Source organism: Solanum tuberosum, unplaced genomic scaffold (assembly GCF_000226075.1).
Source record: "Solanum tuberosum cultivar DM 1-3 516 R44 unplaced genomic scaffold, SolTub_3.0 scf00142, whole genome shotgun sequence".
In the NCBI taxonomy this organism is placed as follows: domain Eukaryota; kingdom Viridiplantae; phylum Streptophyta; class Magnoliopsida; order Solanales; family Solanaceae; genus Solanum; species Solanum tuberosum.
This window is the reverse complement of record NW_006239067.1, coordinates 15454-41532: the sequence shown is the minus strand read 5'-3', so window position 1 is coordinate 41532 and position 26079 is coordinate 15454. Positions and strand designations below refer to the sequence as shown.

General features: G+C 37.8%; 1 protein-coding gene and 1 long non-coding RNA gene across 2 annotated transcripts; both read right to left on the bottom strand.

Annotated features, from left to right (window-relative positions):
- Positions 1–4829: 4829 nt before the first annotated feature.
- On the bottom strand, positions 4830–8094 carry LOC107061489 (uncharacterized). Its single transcript, XR_001474014.1, has 6 exons — positions 7539–8094; positions 7243–7377; positions 6838–6944; positions 5344–6135; positions 5150–5256; positions 4830–5066 (listed from the first exon to the last, which is right to left on the bottom strand). It is a non-coding gene; the product is annotated as an uncharacterized lncRNA (long non-coding RNA).
- Positions 8095–8650: 556 nt separating this feature from the next.
- LOC102595897 (RNA polymerase I termination factor-like) lies at positions 8651–11997 on the bottom strand. Its single transcript, XM_006352070.2, has 2 exons — positions 11735–11997; positions 8651–10942 (listed from the first exon to the last, which is right to left on the bottom strand). The coding sequence occupies exons 1-2, from the start codon at positions 11903–11905 to the stop codon at positions 9146–9148; spliced, it is 1968 nt and encodes a 655-aa protein (XP_006352132.1). The 5' UTR covers positions 11906–11997; the 3' UTR covers positions 8651–9145.
- Between the last annotated feature and the right edge of the window lie 14082 nt (positions 11998–26079).

Sequence of the window (26079 nt, the reverse complement as noted above, 5' to 3'; positions counted from 1 at the left end):
ACCAGGTATTGTATTCTGGGCACGTCATTGATTGGAAAGATGTGACTCTTTCTCCAATTAATGTGCAGCCCTGATACTGACTCAAACAGTATGAGAACTATCCTCAAAATTTTTAGTTGGCTGTCTTCTGCATCACAAAAAATCAAAGTGTCATCTGCATATTGCAGATGGGTGATTTCCAATCTAGTATTCACCTCTTTGACCACATTAAAACCCCTTATCCAATCATTCCTATGCGCTGTTTTAATCATACTGTTCAGGCCTTCCATGACTAGCAAAAATAAGAAAGGTGAGAGTGGATCACCTTGTCTCAAGCCTCTGCTTGCCGGAAAGAAACCTTCAGGAGAACCATTTATAAGTATTGAGAACTTGACAGTGCTAATGCAGAACCTTATCCATCTTATCCACTTCCTCCCAAAACCCATACTATGTAGAATTCCAAGCAAATACTCCCAGTTAACATGGTCATATGCCTTCTCTATGTCCAGTTTACACATTATGCCTGGGATTTTATCCTTCACTCTTGAGTCAAGACATTCATTTGCAATGAGAACAGCATCAGTGATCTGTCTTCCTTTCAGAAAGGCCATTTGTTGAGTGTCAATCAGCTTTGGCATCACCTTCTTTAGCCTTTCTGTAAGAATTTTGGAAATAAGTTTGTAGACACTTCCAATCAGACTGATTGGTCTAAAATCTCTCAATTCTTTGGCTCCATTCTTCTTTGGAACGAGTGCAATGTAAGTTGCATTAAGGCTCTTTTCAAAAACTTCCTGAGAATGGAAGTTCCGGATAGTAGCCATCACATCCCCCTTTAGAATCTCCCAACACTTCACAAAGAAGCCCATAGTATACCCATCTGGACCTGGTGCCTTGTCTATAGCACATGCCTTTAGCCCTTTCAGGACCTCATCTTTGATTATGAAACTAGATATGGCAAAGGCGTATGATAGGGTATCATGGAGATACTTGATGCATGTATTGAGAAGAATGGGGTTCGCAGAGAACTTTATTAAGATGATCTGGAGACTGATAGTCAATAATTGGTACTCAATTTTACTGAATGGGCAAGTAAAAGGATTTTTCCAATCAACAAGAGGGGTAAAGCAAGGAGACCCTCTGTCACCCACACTTCTTCTACTATCTACAGAGGTACTATCTAGGGCTCTAAATTCTCTTTTTGATGATAACAACTTTATTGGATATGGTATGCCAAAGTGGTCATCTCCTTTAAACCACTTGGCATATGCTGATGATACTATTATATTTGCATCTGCTCATTCTGAATCCTTAAAAAGTATCATGGATATTTTAAGGAAATACGAGTAGACATTAGGGCAAATGATTAATAAAGAGAAAAGTTTCTTTTATATGTATTCTGAGACAGGAAATGAGTTGATCCAAAAAATGAGTGATATCACTGGATTCAGCAAGGGGCGCTTTCCTTTCAAATATTTAGGATGCCCGATATTTCACTCTAGAAAAAAAAGAAAGAGTACTATGCTTACTTGATAAAGAATGTGAAGAGCCGATTACATTCCTGGAAAGGAAAACTCCTGTCATATGGGGTTAAGGCAGTTTTAATCAAAAGTGTCTTACAGAGCATGCCAATACATCTTTTGTCGGTTCTTGCTCCTCCTAAATGTGTTCTGAATGAGCTTCACAAGCTCTTTGCTAGATACTTCTGGTCCAATAAGGAGGAAGGGAAAAGTAGGCATTGGGCATCCTGGCAGAATGTTTGTTTACCAACACAGGAAGGAGAGTTGGGATTCAAATCAATGTTTGATGTGTCAAATGTTCTCTTTGCCAAGGCATTGGGCATCCTGGCAGAATGAAGGAGGGTTGGGATTCAAAACAATGTTTGATGTGTCAAATGCTCTCTTTGCCAAGTTATGGTGGAGATTTCTAACTACAAAATCTCTCTGGGTCAATTATATGTGGAATAAGTATTGCAAGAAGATAATTCCAACATTGGTTGAATGGAAGAGTGGAACTCAAGTCTGGAAGAAAATGTTGGAGGCCAGAGAAAATATTGAACATGAGATATGGTGGGAGGTCAAAGCAGGAACTTGTAATGTGTGGTATGAAAACTGGACGAAATTGGGGGCGTTACATTTTTTAGTACCAACTGATTTTCCAATCAATGAAGAGTTAGAGGGTGTGGCAGAATTAATAGATCATGATCAATGGAAGAATCAGATACTAAACAAACCTTCCCAGAAGATATTGCAGAGCACATTAAGGCTGAAATTCATATTCAGCCTTTGAAAGGATATTGGGACAAACCTTGGTGGATGCTCAAGCATAGGTCAATTCACAGTAAATAGTGCATGGGATATGATGAGACACAGAGAACACACAAGAGGATTTTAAGAATATATGGATTAAGGGGATGCCATTCAAGATAGCTTTCTATCTATGGAGATTATGGAAAGATAAACTCCCAACAGATGACAAATTAATGAGGATGGGAATGAATGTAGCTTCCAGATGCTATTGTTGTAGAATCCCACAACAAGAAACTCTACAACACCTATTTTTGACCGGAAGTTTTGCAACAGAGGTATGGAATATTTTCAGAAAGGCAGCTGGTCTACAGATGAATATGGTGCAGATTCACCAGACTTGCAGATTATGGTGGAGGGTAGAATGTGGAGAGATGGTCAAACCAATATTACAGGCAGTACCATCTATGATAACTTGGGAACTATGGAAAAGGAGAAATTCTATCAAATATGGGGGACAGGTGAGTTTTGAAAGGGTGATGCATGAAATCAATGTCAATCTAATGTACTTGACAAAAATGAGGTACCCATGGCTGGAAAACATTTCTTTCTTGTGGCCAGATTTGGTAGAATATCTAGAGGGTTACAAACCTATTGTGATCGCTAAAACCGTGTAGTAGAAAGCCCCTTTTGAGAATTGGTACAAATGCAATACTGATGGGGCCTCAAGAGGCAATCCAGGGCCTAGTTCATATGGATTATGTGTAAGGAATTGGCATGGAGATTTGGTATTTGCAGAGTGTAAGGAAATAGGGGACACTACCAATATAGTAGATGAGGCTAGAGCCATCCTGAAGGGACTATCCTATTGTGTAGATCATGAGCTTCACCCACTGATTTTAGAGACAGATTATATGCTAATGAAGAAAGTGGTTGAAGGGGACTGGAAGATACCATGTGTAATATCACTGAAGGCAACTCACTGGTAGATTTTTTATCTAACCAAGATTTTGTTTTTGCAGGTACGACCAATTTTTACTCCTTTTCTGAATTGCCTTGTGCAGGGAGGAAAATTCTTAACCTAGACAAGATTCAGACACCTAACCTCGGATTCAGAGCGGCCAATAATCCAAACCATCATTGAAAGCCTCTCCTGGACCTGTAACTCTAATATTGACAATACTCCAGTGTGTGGTATTAGCCTTTGGCTCAATCTACTGAAGAATTATCAATATAAGAGAAATAGAGGCCAAAGAGGCTAACAATAGTGAATTTAAGAAGATATAAGAAGTGGTGGACTCCCTGTTTGATCTGAAGGTATTAAAGGTTCACATGTAACTCTAGATTTGCCATTCAAAAACTTGGAGACTACCTCCACGTGGTTATAAGCCATGTCTTTGGTGAGAGCTCGAAGGACATAATATGGTGGAAACCACAGGTAAAGGAATACATCTAGTTTTACATAAAAATCTATGATACAAGAAGATCAAAACCTTGTCAACAGCACCTAGGGCTGAATAACAAGAGTTTCTCAAAGGGAAGAAAACAAGATAGAGGAGAAATCAACGAGTCTGCCACAAAGATTACAACATAGATAGCAGACAACATACAACAGAGGAAAAAAATAAGAACATTTGTGGCTTCTTCCTCACAGAAAAGATGGGGAAAACACTAGTTATAAACGAAAATCAATGAGCTCCGTCTATAGATTCATTCATACTTTTATATCGAGTGAAGATTTCAAGAAGATCTGAGGTTTGAAGATACCTGAAACTTAGCAAAGAGAAGGACAAATCTGATTCTGTAGTGTAGATAAATCGCTGGGTCATTTGCTGGCGAGCCACCATCTCCACCGCGAGAAGAAGCAAAATCCTTGCAAGCTCGATGGTCTTTGGACCATAGCAGCTACAAGTTTCTAATTTTTATTTCCTTATCAATGGCTGTTTTTTCTTTTTACTTATTTGTTGTTGGGATGATGTTTTGGCTTCCTGAACCTTTGGTGTCAGGAGCATTTATTATTTTATAAAAAAAATATCCACTATTTTTAGTGGTTACCAAAAAAAAAAAAGCATCTCCACAAATATAAGAAATTTCCATCAGCATTAAGGTCACAGATAATTGAACAAAAGCAAAATAAACTAGAATAGTATAAAGTTCTTCTCTAATTGGAAATGGCAACAGAAAAGCAAGTACTTGTCTAGGAATTCCTATTTTTCCTTTTCTTGTCCTTCCATTAGAAGTAAATGGGAAATTGGACTCCTTTCCTCTTTTACTTTCTGCAACAATTAATTCGAAAAACTAGAAAGGGTTCAACATCTCAGAAATAGCCATATTACCCTACTATTCCGACATTATGAAGGCTTGAGATAAGCATTACTATATTAGAAAAGAAAAGGCTAAACAGGGGAAGAACAATGAGAATACTTGTGCCATTAATCTGGTAAGGCATTAAAGAAAACAACAACCAAGAACTGCAATCTACAATGATACCAAAATTCACAATGATACATGATTCACTTCTGGAATCTACAATGATACCTAAATTTACACGTAACCATCGCTATTTGCAGTCCACCAAGCACAAAATACACAGCAGTATCAAATTCGGTGTATGTCACAATCCACAATAGTATCGAATTCATAAAATTCTTGTCACAACTCACATAAAGTAATACAACAAATAAACAAGGAAAATCATTACCTAAAAGGCAACAAACAAGAGATCGTAACTCTCTACTTATCAATTGCCGCTATCTGTTGCTTAGCTTGGCATCACCATGCCAATTTCAATCTTGAAACTGAGATCAAGAACTCAGATGTTTCTACATTCATGCCAATTTCAATCTGCACCAATTTTTCAATGAGAAAGCCATCACTTCCAAAAATAAAACAATGTAACAGAACTGCAAGGTCAAAAAGAAAGCGACCTTGCCAGTGTAACTAAGCCCTTCCCTGTTACTGTGGACATTTAGACTGAATCCACCTTCATCACCAACCTCACAGGCATCTTGTCATTCCCATTAGTGTGTGTAGACTGTTCTCCAATAAAGGGTTGGTAGTCAGAAACAATGACTGATTTGAGATAAGTGAAAAGTGAAAGTGAAAAAGTTAATACACTAACCTAGAGCAATGTAACTACAAGACCCTGCAATGACAGGCATAGACTTGTTTTCCTTGGCACTGACATCAACCGTCTCCAAAATCAGTAACTCGAGCTCCAAAATCAGCAGTACTCTACAGACATAGTCACTGAACAACTTGTATTTCATGTGTCATACATCTTTCAATGAGAATCAAAAACTTCAACCTACCAAAATAATTAAGACATAACGTTAACCAAATAAAACGTTGAGCAGAAATAGAAACACATTTTAAAGATGATGAAATTTCTTTAAACTACTATTTGTCAGATACTATCTCTCCATGAAAATGAATTCTTAGTAGTGAAATCTACTAGATAATGCTTGTTCACTTCTCATGCTGCAAGACATGAATACGGACGATCAAGAAGTTTGTTTTGAAAAATTTGCATGAGCTAACTCCCGTTTGAGGAAGGTGGCACATAGAAGTGCGTTCCATCAATCAGGGACACCAGTGGTTGCAGTCTTGGTGGTGGAGAGGAGCTGGTCCAACCTTGGGCATAAGTAATACAAAGACAAGTGACCGTCTCTTCTCTGGACTGTCATCCCTGTTACATTCAACAAATTCAAATTCCAAGCTTCTGATTTGTTTTGTTTCACCAACAGCACATTGATCACAGTGTTAAATTCAAATGACATCTTCAGCAACTCTTGGGATGATCCTATGTTAGGACGTTCCTCCAGATGACAGTTACCGACGTGTCTTCCAGTCCCACCACTATTCATTGAAGTGATTCAATAGTTGGGTATTATCATCACCAAAAATATTGCAGCTATTAAAGAGTAAAGTTAAGAGATTATATAAAAAAATCATCTAGAAATAACACCAATATACGAAATCAATTCACCCAATGAAAGCCACCTTCTGAATTCAAAGATGCAAACATGGACTTGCCATCTGATTATTGAAACTAACGTAGTAACGGGCAGTATACCCAAGAAACCATTTGAGTTTATTTCTATATTCAACAATGTGATCATGTAAGAAAAGGAAGTCTGCAATCAAACAACAAAATAAGCTAACATCAAACACAATGATTCTACAATTGTTATTGTACATTCAGTAGTCTTTAGTTTAAGACCACAAAATTCAAAAGTCTTTGCAAACTTATGACACAATTTTATAGTAGTCTTAGTTCTCTTTAGGTGTCTATAGCTAAAACTCAAAGAGAATGAAGTTTTTCCTTAGCATACAATCCTGTACAGATGTTCCACTGTTCTTTCTTTCTTTTACAATTACAAGCATAATTCTCCAACATCACCACCTTAAAACATAGAAACTAATATTATATCTCTCAGATATACAGTTGGTAATTCATTAACAACTAACAAATCAATTAAGAAGTTAATCTAACCAACCAAAAATCAATTACTAGCAAGTTATCCTCAATGTAAACCTTATTCAATCAGATTATACACATCGAAATTCTAAAAACTCGAGATTCAAGGAAAATCCCAAAAGTATTGTTAAAAACCTAGGGAAGAGCTGAAGCTTCTCCATGGTGCAGGATGTAGGGTGACGAGTGATTGAAGCTTTCTTTTGCTCTAAAATCCACGAAGATAAATTCCTTTTGGAATTTTTCTGGAAAAAAATATAATTAGAATAGAAATATCAAAACTTTCAAGAATAATTCAAAGTTGAAAAAAATACACAATTGAACAAGAACTCGCAAGTCTAGTGACTCATCTTCTAAGCTTTCGATGTCTAAATTAGGGCTTTATTGTTAAATTGAGAGAAACTGAAAAGACCGAGAGGAGAAGAGACGTATGGATGCAGAGCATTGGGGACTTGATTATGGATGAAGATGTATGCACAAATTTCAGAACCAAAAACTACAAAGAGTTAGTAATACATAACCGTCCAAATTGAAAATGCTAACCAGCCAGGGAATGACATAATCAATGGCACTTCATGAACCAACCATACAACCGCCGCTGCCACCTCCATCTCTTCCTGCTCCGATCGCGGCTATTGTGGAAGAAGACGGTGGTAGCTCCGGCATTCATCAGCATAACTAATACAAGCATATTTAACACTTTTCTTATAGATCCTACAAACGACCATGTCTTACTAGCACATCACATTCAGACTATCAACAATGTCTTACACAAATAAATAGTAATAAGTTTTGTGCACCGACAGTCAGTCTATTATAACTTGAAAACAAAATCTTACCCCATTTGCGGAGTTCTACCAAGGCCATTGCCCAAGAGATTTCGTGGCTGCAGACGAGCATATGTCATCGTCATCGTCATCGTTGTAGCCAGACACAAACACAAGAAGCACCATAGTAGAAGTGGTGAAGTTGATGACATCGTTCTGTGCTTTAATTTTCTGGTAGATTAGAAATTTAAATTCTGAACTCGTCGTAATCAAGCATGGTGTGCTGATGAGGAAAGGTTGTTACTGCTTGAGGTGGACAAGTAAATCTGGCTAGGCAGATTTTTCTATTTATAGAGATATATATATCATGACAAGTGACACTGGTGGTGGTGCCACAATGCAATGTATTCCTCACCACTCATTGACTTTTGGCTCTATTCTTTGGCCTCCCTCCACCCCCACCCCTACCCCAAACTAGCGAGTGTATTGATTATAGATTCAGTCGAACTCAATAATTTTAGTTCAAATTCTGAATTTGTAGTAAGAAATGCATTGATATATACAAATTATTAATTTAGAATCCAATAACTTAAAACAATTAAGTTTGTATATACTTTTTTACATTGTGAACAAAATCTCAGCATAAACTGTAATCTTAAAAAATTTACGCCTCCCTCCACCCCCACCCCCACCCCTACCCTAATATACTTTTTAAGATTACAGTTTATACTGAGATTTTGTCACAATGTAAAAATATTGCAAAATGTTGCTCCAAATGCAGAATATTAAGATAAAAAATGTATATGTGCTTCTTGTTGTGGATCCAACTGTGCTGTAACTCCATAAGTCAGATTTTAATTTGTTCTAATCATTCACCATGCATGTCACAATCTGTTTACCATGCGAATACAAAAACAACACTACTCAGTTTAATCACACAGGTGGAATTTAGGAAGGGTAGTATGTACATACCTTACCTCTACCTTGGCGGGTACAGATGTTTCCGATAGACCCTTGGCTCAAAAGAAAAGTAACTGATGTACGAAAGTCAGAAAAAGAGACGACAAAATAGCAATGCATAAAACAAGTGTAGCAACAAATAATAATATTTTTTTTTGAGATAAGGTTAACTTAGCAACAAATAATAATATGGAAAAAAAGAAACTGCTGGGAAACAGTTAATGTACTAATTATGCTGATTCAGTAAGCAAAACCAAACTTTCAGTTAACTACAATCAATAATCGTTAGCCTTATAGTCTCTACCCGCTTCTGGTGTCAAGTGTCCTGAGTGATTTTAATAGCATCATGATGTTTCAAGGTTACCTAAGTACTGAACACATGCATATGGGAAAAATAAAGATACGTTACAGATAATAAAATTGTGATAGAAACATAAAAGCCATGATTACAACACATTGTCAAAATTTTCAGTTTCAAGTTGCAGCTGGAGTTGATTGATCTCTTGCCCTACAAAGTACAGACAACTTTCCAATATCAATCTGTGAAATTTTTTCCATTTCCTTTCCACCACACAGTGCTGGACCTCTTCCGAATTATGTCTACTAAATGTTGTACAAAATCTTTTAATAATTACTAAAATGGAGAGGGGGGGATTGCCAATAGTATGTGTTGCTGTGAAATAACTCTTCAGACACATCACTGCTCAGTGATGGGCATGTCATGGAACGACTGGTTTACTGTCCCAAGCCTCTCTTACTTGGATCAAATCCGGACGGTATCTCTTAGCTAGAACTTCTACTTGATCAGGAAATGACATGTTTCCAAGTTGACCTATGTGAAGAACCATTTGGTTCCATCTCTTTCGACATATCTCTCCAGCCCTGTGGTCAAGAAGATTGTCCCAGTCCACATCCTTGATGCAGCTTGCGTCGAGCTCAAAAAGTGCATCAACTAGGCGATAGTCGTCAGAATCCGCCCATTCACCTTTGGCCACCATGGGTGATGTTAATTGATCATACCATTTTGAGCAGCAGTTTGCACCAATTCTCGTGGACAAGCTTTCACTTATTGCACCCCATGCAATATTATCCCGTAGCATCCCATGCTTAGATTTCTTCTCTTCAGAAAGCTTCAGTCTCAGATCGGTGTTTACTAAATCAAACAAATTCTGGTATTCCTCCTGAGTCCATTGTCCTTTATTCTGATGTTTTAGCCTTCGCCATGTATCCTTCACATGCCACCGATGTTTTCCAAGTTCATCAGCTAAGTCCCTCCATTTGTTCCCATGCTCTTTCTGGAACTTCAGCACCATCTCATACTCCTCTTCAGTCCATTTACGTGATTCACTTCTTCGAAACAGGATCTGCCCACGAGAGTAAACTGCAGTAGAAGGTCTGTATGGTATAGCTCTCCCTATTTCTTTCCAGCAACCCTTAATTTCAGGATAAGATCTAGAATTTAAAACCTTTTTCAGCCCTTCTTCGCCTAAGTTATGTATCTCAATGTATTTATGAACAGCTTCTTTGACAACTTCATCTTCTAGCTTTGAGAATCGCTTGCCACGCAGTAAATTTTCTTCCTCGATCTCATGATTCTCATCACTTGGATCATTCAATGAAGGGAAAATCTGAACCTGACCAGAAAATCTCTCTCTCTTTTCACTCTTCTCATGTGTAGGATCTTCAGAGTTGTGTCCTAAGTTTACCCTTTTTCTCTTTTTGATATTACCTTTGTCTGTTTTGTTTTTTTCTTCCATCTCTATAGGTGAAGAAATATCACCTTCATTGACTTCAGCAACATCTTCCTGCATATCCTCAGTATCATGCATTTTCTCCAGCTCATTCCCGCAGCTTTTCTTCAACTTCCTACTTTTATTCCCTTCAACAGTTCTCGAAGCAACCTCGTCGCTGTCTTCACTAAACTTCCTAGAATGTTTTCCATGTTTTCTTTCTTTCTTTCTCTTGATGTAAGAGTCATCACTCTTAGCTTTAATATCAGTGTTTGTCATTTCTACACCGTTGGTAGTCTTAATGTTTTTCTTGGATTTCTTCTTCCTTCTAATCTCGTCCACAACATCTCCACCAGAGACCTCACCAAGGGTCTCAACTACCTTGTCACTGTCCCGCATTTCAGTTGCACTTGCAGGAGCACTAGTTTTGGTGTCAAAAGGCTCATTCAAGCAGCTTTTCTTCAGCTTATTCTTTTTCTCTTTCTCAACACATTTCACAACATCTTCATCACTGACTTTGTTGGGTTTTCCAGAATTTTTTCCACCTTCTCTTTTTTTCTCTCTCTTAACCTCACACTCATCACTCTCTCCCCCAAGACCACCGGTGGCAGCATTCTTATTGCTTTTCTTGGATTTCTTCTCTGGCTTACGGAGCATATCCTCCCCGGTAGAAAAGTAGGTTGAACCGGCACCAGGGCCACCAGCTCCAGGTGGTGGTACCCCACCCTTCAGCCCTTCTTCACCATACTGGTCATACACAGCTTTTTTCTGGGAGTCGCTAAGCACCTAGTAAATTTAATGCAGAAAAATATTAGTCATCTATTTAACATTCAAATCATATAATATCTAATAACACCAATAAAAAAGAATCTGTAAAGCTAAATCATTGGAATCAGATTCCCCAGTTTAGATGCTTGCTGCAAAAGAAAAACATCAATCCTTGTTTCTGTTTCACTATAATGTTTCAAGCAGAGGCAGAGCAAGACTGCCGATTACAGGTTCGGCCAAAAGCTTGAATTTATTTTAAAAGATCCATTGAATATGGAAACGATTATATAAATTTAGAACCCAGTAATTTAAAAAGATAAGATTAGAATCCCAAACAATAAACTTCATATCCAGGTTTTGCCTCTGGATTCAAGCTCTAACCTAGTTGGGGCAAAACTACTTCTTGTTTACTAGTGATCTTTCAAACTTTTCTTTCAACTATAAAAGATTGTAAAACAAGTGTTTTTCTTCAGTAATATTGATAGTTACACAATTCGAACACATTGAATGGACACCAAATTAAAAACCAATAAACCCTTAATTCAATTCGAACTTCCACAAAACTTCCAAATTATGAAAGATTAATTGGGATCTAAAAGAATGAGACTTTTTCCTTGGTGAATTGAAACAAGTGATTGGTTAATGAAACGATACAAAACACTCAGAAAATTAATGAATTGATAATCATCCTATAAACCCATCATTCTTTTTGCAAAATTATAAACACTAGACGTTCTAAAAGCTCAAATTTAGAACCTATTAGAGTATAAAGGAAAAAAAAGATTGAAACTTTGAGCAAAGAAAGCATACATCATAAGCCTCAGAGATGTGTTTGAACTTAGCTTCAGCTTCAGCTTCTTTCTTGCTTTGTGGGCTCTTATCAGGGTGCCATTTCATGGTGAGTTTTCTATAAGCTTTCTTCAAATCATCATCAGTAGCGTTCTTATCAACACCCAATACTTTGTAATAATCAACCCCCATCTTCACTTCTGCTGTTTTTCTTCCTGACAAATTTTCGAAAGAAGAAGAGAAAGGTTGTGGGAATTATAAATAAGGTTTGCGAATTTGTGAAGAAAAAAGATTTATATTTGTTATTTTTAGTTAATTTCTTTAACATTGTGTACGATTAATTAATAATTCTAAATGGGTAGATTACATTTAATTTAATGGTGTTCGCAACAAATTTCCTTAAGCGCTGAAAATCAACTGCAAGCAAAATAAATAAAAGAAAAATATTATTTTTATTGATGAATCGTTGTGAGTACAATTTTGTTGTTCTCTCTCCTAAGATTCTCCAAGATTCGAGGGCCTTCAGTAGATTATTTCTCGAAATGTTGGATGATGTAGACCTCCTTGAGATGTTGTCGATCTCCGGGAACGTCGGAAAGCGCTTCGTCGTTTCAAGTCGATCTCCGGGAAGAACTTCGTTGATGACTCCTTCGAAGAGCTATGTAGTTGATGGTGTAGCTTCCTCCAATTGCAGAATGCTTGTTGAAAAGCTTTCTTGATGCCCTTAGAATGTCATGTTCATCCCCTATTTATAGTTGTAGGGGGTGGACAAGGTTGCATATGATTGGCCAAAGGATGTCATTTTGACACTTGGCATGTTGTGATTGGTTCTTGCACTTGATTGGGACTACCACCTCATTTGGACACGTGGCGCCGCCTTATTGGTCTTGGATGTCTAGTCACTGTGACATGTGGCATGAGTTTGGGCTTCAAGGGTGAAATGGACCTTGGATTTGAATTTAATAAGATGGACTTATTTATTTGTAAAGCCCAAACTAATCATTCAGCCCAAACGAACATGGATTTAATTCAAATTTCGTATGAATTTAACCCAATACAATTTATAAATGCCCCTTACTTCGAGACTTGTCGACATGTAGGCTTGCCGAAGTTTGGCGACAAGACTTGAAGTATTCATGAATGTGTTTTCATTTTTCAAGACTTCTCTACGTGTAGGCTTGCTAAATTTTGATGACTAGAGTTGGAGTCTTCATGAATGCATTGTTGAGACTTCAAGAGTATTTGTTTCTTGTCGTCGTATTTTAACTAGGCCACTACAAATGATTTTCTTGTATTGATCTCAATCAATTTATTTTTTTTACACATTCTTGCTCGACAACCACGTGGACCCTCTATATTGATTTCAAATAGATGGGTCTAGTGAGTAGTAACATTATTTTTGTCTGATTTTCCTTGCAAGGTGTGAGGGGAAAAAAAACAAGAAGATTGATTGGATTTTGAATCAAATAAAAAGAATATCAACTTTCCTTTATCCAAGTCAATGAAGATAATTTTCATTCCTTAACTCTTTGGTTCATCCTTCCATAGTGATGTGGCTTCAAAATGGACATGGAATATCTCAATCCAAATCAAATTTTCAAATTCCAAATTCACCTTATTATGCCTTGTGGAAGGATTAGAAATGGCCAAACACATACACAGCCCCTCAAACTTGGCTCCATTTTTCATTTTGGCACTCCAACTTAGCCTTGTTCCATTTTAACCCTTGAACTCCATTTTTTCTATTCCATCTTAACACGAAATACTATTTTTATGATTTCTTTATTTTATATATATTCTTCAAATGCAACTTCTTATTTTAAATCGTCACGTGTCAGTTAATTTTAGTTAAAAAAATTAAAAATTAACAAAAAATAATTCTTTTTAAAAAATTAAACATTCGCGAACGAACATAAAAATTTTCAAACAATAATATTATTTTTTGAGATTTCTCTGTATTTTTGCATGAAAATAAATTGACGAAAGTTCTTTGATTTTCTTTCTTAAACATTCAATTAAACTAAATAACACTACTTATTTATTTTTTCTTATCATCTAGGCTATCTAAATTTAACGCAAATACTCACTTTTAATTTTTAATATAAATCAATACGAATAAAAAAACTCATCTTCAATACGAGTAAAAAAAGACTCTTGTTCATTGCTAATAACACTACTAAAAAATGTTAAAACTCGACTTACTTTATTAGGTTGTCGGTGATTTTTAAGAAAGAAAACCAACACAATTTCGTCGGTTATTTTTCACACAAAAATACATAACACTCTTAAAAAGAAATTATGTTTTTTAAAAAGAATTATTTTTTGTTAATTTTTAATTTTTTTAACTAAAATTAACTGACACGTGTCAATTTAAAATAAGAAGTTGCATTTGAAGAATATATATAAAATAAAGAAATCATAAAAAATAGTAATTCGTGTTAAAATGGAACAGAAAAAATGGAGTTCAAGGGTTAAAATGGAACAAGACTAAGTTGGAGTGCCAAAATGAAAAATGGGGCCAAGTTTAAGGGGTTGTGTATGTGTTTGGCCATTAGAAATCTTTCATAAGAATCCCTATATAATCCTCTCCAATGCATAAAGAACTTCATAAACAAAATTTTAGACGCTGCAAAAAAAACAAGTTATCCGAGTGTATTCAGTTGCGACTTCGCTTATTTTTTATCAAATCGAGAGACGTAACCTCCATCACATCTCGAAAGAAACTTCAAGCAAAGTACTCTTGCTACTTTCTCAGGTAACTTAGAATCTTGTTTAGCAGTAACTCGTTTTGATGGTTCAGCTTTGCGCGCCTGTAGTGTAAAACCCATATCTAATTGTAGAAAGATCGAAATTGTGAGCCGTTTGATTTTTACGAAACTAGAAACACGGGGCTATAACATAGAAAAAAGATTGCAGCCAAAATTTTATTTCATTGCTACAGTTTTTATCTTCAATGTTGAACCTGCTTCTGATTGACAGATTTGCACATCCGTAGTATAAAATTTATTTCTAATTGTAGAAAAATCAAAATCGCAAGCCGTTTGGTTTTTTCCGAAACTAGAAACATGGCACTACGACATATAAAATATTTGTACCCAAATTCCTCTTCAATTGCTACAGTTTTGATCTGCAAGGTTGAACCCGTTTCTGATTGACAGATTTGCGCAACTGTAGTGTAAAATTCATTCCTAATTGTAGGAAAATCGAAATGGTGAGCCGTTTGATTTTTTCAAAACTAGAAACATGGAACTACGACATATAAAATATTTGTAGCCAAATTCCTTTCCAATTGCTACAGTTTAATTTTCAAGGTTGAACTCCTTTCTGATGGTGAGATCTTTTTGTATTTTGATTACTCCAATTGTGTTTTTGCCAATGTAACCTCCTCTTATTTTTATTTTTTTTCAGAGCCACGTTGTGCAATCTTGATTTCCGGCAGCGACAATGGAATTTAGTGACCGAGATGCGCCATACCCTTGCCTTGAAATCGTGGAGAACAAGCAACATTCGCGCACCAAAGTTCTCACCTTAAAAGTTCATCCTCCGGTGATCGGCGCTTTCCCACTTATTAGAAAGATGCTGGACACTTCTCATCATCTCCCAGAGTGGTCGTCAACAAAAACGAAGGATGTTACGGACAATTTCTCCGGCAATGTCACAACTGAAAAAGTTTTCCTTTTGAGGTCTTCCACTCATCAAAATGTTGGTGTTGCCATCCCTTCTCATCGTGATGAACATCTTAGCAGTTGGCGTGTTCCTTCTTATGGGTTTGGTGAGGTTCGCTATACGTCAGGCTATTGGGAGTGGGTAGAGGATGTGCTTGCCCGCTGCAAGGAGACTTTGGATAACATTAAGACTTATGATGCTATCTTTGCTTCAATGTTCACATACGACCACAATGAAAATGTTCTCCAGGCCTTTTGCGAGAATTGGCGTCCATCCAATAATACAGTCTCTACCTTCGTCGGAGAGTTGTCTATTTCTTATGGAATTTGAGAACCATTGGAGGTCTTCATGTTCATGATTCCTTTTATGATGAAGTTATACCCTCAGCTAAGGAGTTGACACATGTAGATGATCAAGGGAAGTCTTTTCTCCCAAGAAGCTGCTCCTTCTTGTTTTCGGCGTTCTACCGACTTACCAAAGGTGCCATCGACGAAGTCTCTTTTCGAGAATGGACAAAGTTTTGGTTTAGGGGGTCGAGAAAATATGTCGAGCCTTCACCAAGGACTTCTAAGAATCGCACAAAACCAAGGATGAATCATGATCCTTCTGGAAATATTGACATGAGCTTTTTTCCTCGAACCGAAGAAGAGAATGCTCCTTTTGTCGAGCTAGGCATAGAAGTAATCATTCAGAGATAAGACTTATCTGGCGGCTTTTCTCGCTATGTTGGCTTTGCAAGTTTGTTCTTCCTAACAAGAAAGCAGATTGTATTCGTGCTACTATCTTCAAAGTCGCAAGCTTGATGGCTCATGGAGAAATATTTTCTTTGGCGGTTCCGGTCCTAGCAAGCATCTATCGCGGCCTCAGGGATATATCCATTTCTTCAAACTTGGGTGCTTGCAATACATTACTTCCCCTCCATTATGTATATGGATGGATAGGTGAGTATTTTGAGACCTACTTCCGTGTTACCCGTCCTCAACGAGGTGTGCGAATGTGGCAGATTTCTGGAGAAAAGATGGCGAAACATTTTGACCTTGTTGATGCTCGCAAGTTATTTCAACAAGTGAATGTGCATGACCTCCACAATCTGGCCATGCTACAAGGAATGAGCTGCATATTGATGATAGTGGAAAATTGTCCACTTCCTGGAGCGATTTCCTTATAGGCCTTCGTTCAAGTTTTGTCACTTTGAGGTTGGATGATGAATTGATTGTGGAGCCTTATAGCCCTCACCGATTCAGTCGACAATTTGGATATTGTCAAGACGTTCCGGGTGACTCATAGAGCACTATTATGATGGTTCACTGCTAGCTTTGGTGCAACTATGGGATTCATGTATTCATCTTGGGAGCTCTTCGAAGATCATCATACCAATGCGTCCATCCAATAAGGGGTCTTTAATGACTCGTGAGTATTCAGATTGGTGGCCATCCCTTCGAGAGATTCTGCTGAGAAGAAGTACCTACATAATTTTGAGAAGTACGGAAAAAGATGATGTTTCTTTACCAACCAAAGGAGAACAACTTCAAGAAAAGCTTCCTCACTCTTTAAAGTCCAAGGTGACACCAAATATCCCTCCGCAATCTGTCAGAGTTGTTTCCAAGTCTAAAAGTTCGAAGGGTAAGGCTACACATGTGGATAACGGAGTTAAGGGTCCTTTACAGACTCCCAAGGCTGCCAGCCTCACTGATAAAGAGGTGATCGATGTAACTCTCAAGAGGAAGAAACCTTCTAGCTCATCAGAGAAAGGTGTTGTAAAGTCACTCGGCATTGCACCATCTTGTAGCAACACGTCAAAAACATCTATTTCACTCCATGAGATTGACATTAGTACTAGTGCAGACTCTAGCTCCAATGAGAGCAATGTTAGCCAAGAGCTACACTGGAAGCGATTGAAGAAAAAGCCTAAGGACTTGAACACTCAACAATGCGAGTTCGCTGAATTGGATTCCATTAGTATTGATATTGCGATCTTTGAAGATGGTACTGCTGGCTCTACAATGCCGTTGACAGAATTGGCACATCAGGTAAAAGTCACCTCTTGAATATTTCTCTAAACATGCCTGCCCCTTCTTTTTTTTAATCATTAGATACTTTTTTTTAATTATCCAGTTGGGTCTTGGGGACATCCCTAGCGATGTAGATGTATTTAAAGATTGTATCACAAGCTCGAACTCCCTCAATGTGGCGAAAAGTTCTCACCTCCCTCTTGTCGAAGTTAAGAGTCAAGCTGCAAATGAGATTCAACTGTCAAAGTCGATGGTCCCTTTTCTGAAAAGGTTGAAACTTCTCAAAATATCTCAACTACTAATGTGGAGGTTGTTGAAACTTCTCAAATTGGTTGTTCAGATGTTTCTAGGGATTTGGTCCGCCCTTTGCTGGGAATTGCCTCTAATTTTGAACCACAAAAGACTATTTCCAGCTTCAACTTATCTTACATTTCTGGAATGTGGCGTACTTTATGTGAGTGTATTACTCCATTCTCTGTTGAATCTTTAGAGAACCTCAAAGAGTTGGAGGCAGGTGTTGCCATGATTCTTAAAGGGGTTCGAGAAGTTAACATCATCAACCTTTCCCCTTTAGAGGTTCTTCTTGAAGATTTTTTCAAGAAACATAGAGATTACGATGCTGCAAGGCTGTCCACTTCTCAAAAGATAACAAGGGATTCTCATCAAGAGTTGCTTTCTGCTGCACAACAATGTCTTGATACCGCAAATGAGGAGAGGATCAATATGGACAAACGGTTGGAAGAACTTCAAAAGGTCCTTACAAGAGCTGAAAAAGAGCTAAAAGTGTGGACTTCAAAGAAGAAGAAAACCATCTCACTTATTGAAGATCATCAAAAGAGGCTGTCTAAAAATCAAGAGACTATCACTAACCGTGAAGTTGAAATCATGCCATCGAGAAAATCATTCCCTTGTCGGAAACATAAATAAAAGAACTATCTAAGCTAAAGGAGGAGGCTGAGACAAGTCGTCACCAAATCCTTAGTCATGAGCTTTTTCCTTAGTTTTCTTCCTGCATAAGGACATTCTCTTTCATTTTCTTGTTCTATTGTGTGTTTTTTTTTTCTTGTCTTGTTTGTTTTCTGGAACATTGCTATGATGTAGTGACAGTCCTTCTTGAATGAATAAAAGTGTTGTATTTTTTCTTCTCAAATGCCTTCTTTTATTTCTCTATTTCAAACGCTTGTCGTGTGATTTGTAACTTGCTCTATATACCGGACAACTTTCCCCAAGATTTCAGCTTTGAGCTCTTATGTTTGAAATTTAGTAACTCGTAGTAGGAACATTCAAATAGCGAGTGTGTCATTTCATAGGAAAGATAACTCACACCAATACAATATATGTGAAACTCATGACCGAAAGATTTCTAGGTTAGTACGACTATTATTCCAAAGTTAGCTCGAATGCTGCCTTGACCGTCTTTTCAGCTTTGAGCACCTGCAGTAGGAAACCAATAACTCGATGTGGGAGCATCGAAATAACATGATTCTTCTTTCATTGGAAGCATAACTCATACAAATATAACATATGTGAAAATCATGGCTAAAATATCTCCAGATTAGTACAGATGTATTTTTAAAGTCGGCTTAAATTCTGCCTCGCTAAACTCTTCAGTTTTGAACAATTTTGGGAGAAAATCAATAACTAGGCGTAGGAGCCTCGAAATGATGCGATTCTAGTTCCGTTGGAAGCATAACTCATAAACGTACAAGATATTTAAAAATCACAGACAAAAGATTTCCATATTAGCACAGATATATTTTCAAAGTCAGCTCAAATTCTGCCTCGCTAAACTCTTCAGCTTTGAACAACTTTGGAAAAAAATTCAATAACTCGGTGTAGGAGCCTCGAAATGATGTGATTCTTGTTCCGTTGGAAGAATAACTCATAGAAATACAACATGTATAAAAATCATGGTCAAAAGATTGCCAAATTTATACAGATATATTTTCGAAGTTAGCTTGAATTCTGAAACAATGTGATTCTTATTTCATTGTGAGGAGCGCATCTTCGATGTGAAATCCAAAATTCGTTGTAAGAGTGGTGAAACTATGAGCATCTTATTTCATTGTGAGGAGCGCATCAAGCAAAAAACTATTTATAGAAGTTATAACAAAATTCATTCCAAATTGATGAGAATAAATTTTTTTCAAGTTGACTATGTGCCCAGAATGCCATTTCCTCAACTTTGTGCGCTCTTGACAACAACAAAAAATTGTCTCTTGAACTTGGAGTGTTCGCATCATGATCTTTGCGGCTATACCATTTCAACATAGAGTTTTGATCCAAAGGGTATCCCGATTTGATGTTATAGGTAAAGATGCCCCTAATTTTGAGTAACTTACTGAAGCATCAGTGAATTACACAAAATTATCTCTACCGTAATCAAAAAAACACAAGTAGAATCGAAAGTCGTTTGATCCAATGCCAATGAATTCCTCAGCCTGTCGCATATCAATAATTCAAATCAAAATTCCTTTGAATTTATCAGATTAATACCCAAAGTTGACTTCCAAATTCAGCATGTTTGATATGTATCTTTGAGCGATCATAGTAGAAGATCAGTAACTTGATGTAGGGGTCTCGGTATTATGAGAGTATTCTTTTGTTGTGGAGAGGGATTCAAGAATCTTCTCCTTTGCTCATTTGTGACGCATTTGAGCTCATATGCTAGCTACATAGAATTTAAAAAGCTAGTGTGGTGATCACACGAGGCCACCAAATCCTTTTTTTTTTTACTCATTTGACTGAGCTTAGAGTGATTACTCCAAGCACCTACGTACCTCGGTGAAGAGGATCAAGTCATATCGTAGTTCAAGATGATGAGTTTTATTTATTTTGTTTTAGTTTTTTTAATTATTTTTTTATTTTTTGGGTCGTACACAGTTTATACTCTTGTGGGCAAGGAGTAACATGCAGTTTATGCTCATACCTTAAGGAGCGTAGCCATCCTTCATGGGAAGTATTGCTTTAGAAACTTGGCGTTGATTGGACCAACTCTTACACCATCTTGGTCTACAATTTTATAAGCGCCACTTGAATATGCTTCCTTCACAACATACGGCCCATCCCATTTCGATGTAAATTTTTCACCGATGCGTTTGTTGAGGATTATGGGTCTCCGGACTGCTAAGACCAAGTCTCCCACTTGAAATGATCGAGGTCGCACCTTCTTGTTGAATGCTCTTGCAAGTCGAGCTTGATAACACTCCAACCTTTATTGTGCTTCTAATCTCTTTTCATCCAATGCCTCCAACTCTGCTAGTCGAAGTTGAGCGTTACTTTCAGTTGTAAGTCCCTCTTGGATTGCTAGTCACAATGATGGAATTTGCTTCTCCAATGGAAGGACTGCTTCTACGCCATACACCAATGAAAACGGAGTCGCTTGCGTAGCTGTTCTAAAGGTGGTACGATATGGCCACAAAGCTTCACCAATTCTCTCATGCCAGTCCCTTTTATTCTTTGCAACTACTTTCTTCAGCAAGTTACTAAGTGTCTTGTTAAAAGCTTCAGCAAGACCATTGGCAGGTGCATTGTACATTGAAGACTTATGTTGCTTAAAACTGAACTTCTCGCACAAACTACTCATGATTTTATTGTTGAAGGGTGTTCCATTATCAGTAACTATACATCTTGGTATGCCATATCTAAAAATTATGTTTGATTTGATAAAATCAACAACATTTTCCTTCTTTACCTCTTTTAATGGTACAACTTCAGCCCATCTAGAGAAATAGTCAGTGGCAACCAAGATATACATTTGTCCTTTTGATGACTTTGGAAGAGGTCCAACAACATCAAGTCCCCATGCATCGAAGGGCCATGAGGCTATAGTCGGATGCAGAGCCTTTGGAGATTGATGGGTGTAATTAGCATGGAATTGACACGCTTGACACCTTTTGGCATGCTCTAAGCAATCCATCACCAGTGTTGACCAATAGTAGCCCATTCTCTTGATGCGAAATTGAAGTTTAGGCCCTGATTGGTGTGCTCCACATGTGCTAGAATGTGCCTCCTCCATTGTTTGTTGAGCTTCTTCTTTGTCAAGACACCACAAAAATAGTCCCTCATAAGAACGACGAAGCAGTATCCCATCGTGAAAGATGAATCATGGTGCTCTTCTCTTAATGTCTGCTCTTACTCGTGGATCCTCAGGCAATCTTCCATGTTCAAGATACTCAATCAATGGTTTTCTCCAATCTTCTTCTTCAACCACTTGAACAGATATATGATGGCTTTTATCGATTTGAAGATCAAGACAACCAGGAATAACCCATCGATGACATACACGCACCTTTGTTGTCTCATTTTCTCCGAGTGCCATTATTGTAGCCAAGTTAGCCAAAGCATCTGCAATGCGATTTTCTTCTCTTGGGACTTGATTTAAGAATACTTGATCAAACCTTTCAAGTAAGAAAGTAGCATATTGGTGATATGACAAAATATCTTCCTTCTTTACCTCGTAACTCCCCGAGAGTTGATTGATGATCAATTGAGAGTCACCGTAGACATCCAATTGAGGAATCTTCATATCTTATGCCATTTCAAGGCCCACAATCATAGCTTGGTACTCTGCGGCGTTGTTGGAACATGTTTCACCTAGAACAAATGTAAACGGTAAGATTAGTCGTTCTGGAGATATCAACACGACTCCCGCCCCTGCACCATCTCGACGTGCAGATCCATCAAAGAACATTGTCCATGCTAGCATCTCTTTAGTAAAAAATGCATCTTCATCAGGGAACTCATCTGAAGTTTCCCATTTTCTCGGAAGAGGGTGATCAGCAAGGAAATTAGCAAGTGCTTGCCCCTTCACAGCCTTTTGAGGTGTGTAAATGATCTCATATTGATTAAACAATATAGACCATCTTGCTAGACGTCCTGAGAGAACTGGTCGAGTCATTACGAACTTCATGGGATCAGCTCGAGAAATTAGCTTGATAGTATACGCTTCAAAATAATGCCTTAATTTTCTTATCGCATAAAGCAATGCTAAGCACATCTTCTCAATAGGCGTATAATTCAACTCAGCTCCTATCAACGTCCGACTTAGATAGTACAATGCGTGTTCCTTCTTAGCTTCATTTTCTTGAGCAAGAAGTGCCCCAAGTGATCGCTCTTGCGATGCAATGTACAGTATCAATGGCTTTCCAAGAGTGGGTGCCCCTAATACAAGCGAATTCATCAAGTATCTCTTGATGCTTTCAAATTCATTTCGACATGATTGGTCCCAGTGGAAAGGAGCATCTTTCTTCATCAAATGGTTGAAAGGTTGACATCGTCCAGCCAGGTTAGAAATGAATCTCCGAATGAATGGCAAATTTCCTTGTAGACTGCGGAGGTCTCTCAAGTTCTTTGGCTCAGGCATTTTTTGAATGGTATCAATCTGTGCGGGATCAACTTCAATTCCACGGTGACGCACAATGAAGCCAAGAAACTTTCCTGAGGTAACCCCAAATGCATATTTGAGTGGATTCGTCTTCAAGCCAAATTTCCTTAACCTCTCAAAAATAATTTGAAGGTCTTCAAGATGGTGTTCCCTTTGCTTCGTCTTAACCACCAATTCATCAACGTAACATTCCACCCTCTTATGAACCATGTCATCAAATATGTTTTGCATTGCACGTTGATAGGTGGCCCCAACATTCTTTAGACCAAAGGGCATCACTTTGTAACAATAGATTCCTTTTGGAGTTCGGAAGGCAGTGTATTCTTCATATTTTGGAGACATTCTGATTTGATTATATCCAAAAGATCCATCCATAAATGACATAGCTTCATGCCAAGTTGTAGCATCAACCATGAGCTCAATGATTGGTAGAGGGAAGTCATCTTTTGGACATTCCTTTTTCAAATCTCGAAAATCAACGCAGACACGTATTTGACCATTCTTTCTTCTTAACAAGTACAATATTTGAGATCCACAACGGGTACTTCACTTCTTGAATAAATCCAGCTTCGATGAGCTTGTTGACCTCCGCTTCAATTTTGTGTTACCAACTCAGGACGAAACACTCGTTGTGACTGCTTTATAGGACGTGTTCCCTTTTTGATCCCAAATGATGAATAGCTATCCTAGGACTAAGGCCCGACATTTCTCTGTACGACCAAGCAAAAACGTCTTTGAACTCAACCAATAACTTAAAGTATTTCCTCTCTTCTTCTGGTGTAAGAAGTGCACTAATGAAGATTGGACGCGGATCTTCTAGAGTGCCTATATTTAGTTCCTTGAGGTCGTCTATGGTTGATTGTACGCCATCCTCCAGTTGAGGGGGAGCCTCTTGGACATCATCATGTGTGTCATCAATGTCTGGACCTTCTTCCACTGTTATGTGATAGGATGATTGTGTCAAGTTTGAATCTTCCATCTGACTTCCCACTGTGATGGTTTCATCTTCCTCCTTATTAGTTTCTCTATAAAATTGGTTGGTGACAACAATTGTGCTTTTTTTCACCTTCAAAGAACCATCGGTGGTGATTGACAATACAGTCTTTCTCTTCATATGTGATGGGAAAACACTATGAATCTCTTTGTCATCAGTTACATCACAAGAATCTTGATTTTCATGCTCCAACAATCTTCTTTCGGATAATGACTTTCTTTTGGTTCCCAAGCGATGAAATACATAAGTCTTTGAGGTGGTGGCATATTCGTCCACTTGTTTAGAGGATTCTCTTTCATCCTTGCGGCCCAATCTTTCAAATGCAGAGACACGGGATGTCAATCTTCCAATGCATTCAAACACTGAAGTCCGTTGTGGTGTTTTACCCTCCTTAGATTCCTTCGTCTTCTCTGTAGAGGTGTAGTGAGATGAAGTTATTTCTTTCCCCTTCTTAGATGAAATCCGAAGAGGCTCTGGCAAGTTGAATCCTAACCCAAACTTAGGAGTGGTGACATAATATCCTTTTTTTTCAACCGCATTTGAGACTTTGTAAGACCATGTATCTTTTCACCTATGACTTCCTCTGTGAGTTCTCCTAACTTTGCTGGATTTGAGAAGTTGTAACCTGATTTTTCAAATAATGTGAAGACCTTTTGATTAAAGTTCCCTTTTATCTGACCAACTTGGGTATTTCCTTTTGAAGGCTCCAAAGTGAAAGACGGGACTTGTGCAACTGGGACAGTCATTTTCTCCTTCAAATCTTGGAATGTTTTGTGACTCAATTCTTTCTTCGGTGGGTGAACTTGTTGAGTACATTCATCTAGCAATGATTGTCCTTTTTTTCGACGTTCACATGGAATATAGCAAAACATTGGTTGCTCATCATCAATATTGGTTTGCATGTCTCCTTTAGATGGTGAAAGCTTCATGGAAACCTCTTTCGTTCTCTTCTTAGACATCTTGATAGCGGCCCATTGAACTTTACTATCTCCGAGATCAATCGAGTCGACTTCTGTATGTTTCTCCATATTTGATCTTCCAGAATCTAAATAGAATTTTGCATCTGCAAAATATGACTCTGTCTCAGTGAAAGGATTGATGTCCGCATCAATTTTGACTACTTCACCATCTTTCATATACTTCATGCACTGATGTAAAGTAGATGGCACGCATTTTCATGAACCTAAGGACATCCGAGCAACAAGTTGTATGATGTTTTGGCATCTATGACATGAATCAAAGTGTTTGATTTCACGTCACCAATGGACAATCCTACGCGAATCTTCCCTATGGATTGTTGTCCTCCTTGATTGAAACCTTGGATCGTTAGGTTAATTTTGGACAATTCATCAAATAGAGATCCCAAGTTTTTTCAGAACAACTTTTGGCATGATATTGACTGCCGAACCACCATCGATTAGTATGCGATTGAGATGTTGTTCTCGAATAGACCCTACAACAAACAAGGGCCTATTATGTAGCTTAGACCCTAACAACAAGTCATCATCGGTGAAGGCAATTGTAGCACAACATGGGGTAACTTTTTCATCAGTTTGATGTTCTTGTTTTATTGTTGGATTATGCTCACCTTTGCTTCTCTTTGTTTCGTTTGTGATGGAAATAACATGTGTTGCACCAATTTGACTACCACAAAAGAATTTTTCAGGAAAGAATTCATCGAATGTAATGGGCCTTCGAACCTTCTGTGATGAAGAACCATTGATCTTTTGGCTAGTACAAGGCTTGACGCTTTTTTATGGTTGTAGTTTATTCACATCACTCCTTATTGTTCTTGTTTTAGGAAGTCGTATCCTAAGAACTTCTTGATGTCTCCGCTTCTTATGTGTAACTAGAGTCCAACCATCAGCTTTATTGTCGTGTATCTTTAGTGAACCTTTCGAGGTTTTCTTTGGAAAATCAACTTCAATAGGTGTCAAACTTCCGAATTGCAAAGAAATGGTGTTTGGCATATGAGCACTTCTTTTTATTTGGTGCTACACTAGCATGATTCGCCTCCGCTGTTTCATCCATGTCAATGATGATTTTTCCTTGACTTACTAACATCATGATTTTCTCCTTCAAGATAAAGCATTTACTTACAAGGCTTGACGCTTTTTGATGGTTGTAGTTAATTCACATCACTCCTCGTTGCTCTTGTCTTAGGAAGTCCGTATCCTAAAGACTGCTTGATGTCTCTACTTCTTATGAGTAACCAAAGTCCAACCATCAGCTTCATTTTCTGTGTGGTTGTCTATCTTTAGTGAACCCTCAAGAGTTTTCCTTGGAAAATCAACTTCAATAGACGTTA

Coding starts and splice junctions, on each gene's coding strand:
- LOC102595897 (XM_006352070.2), bottom strand. CDS start 11,905: ATGGGGGTTGATTATTACAAAGTATTGGGTGTTGATAAGAACGCTACT. Junction 10,943..11,734: donor ACATCTCTGAGGCTTATGAT/GTATGCTTTCTT, acceptor TAAATTTACTAG/GTGCTTAGCGACTCCCAGAA.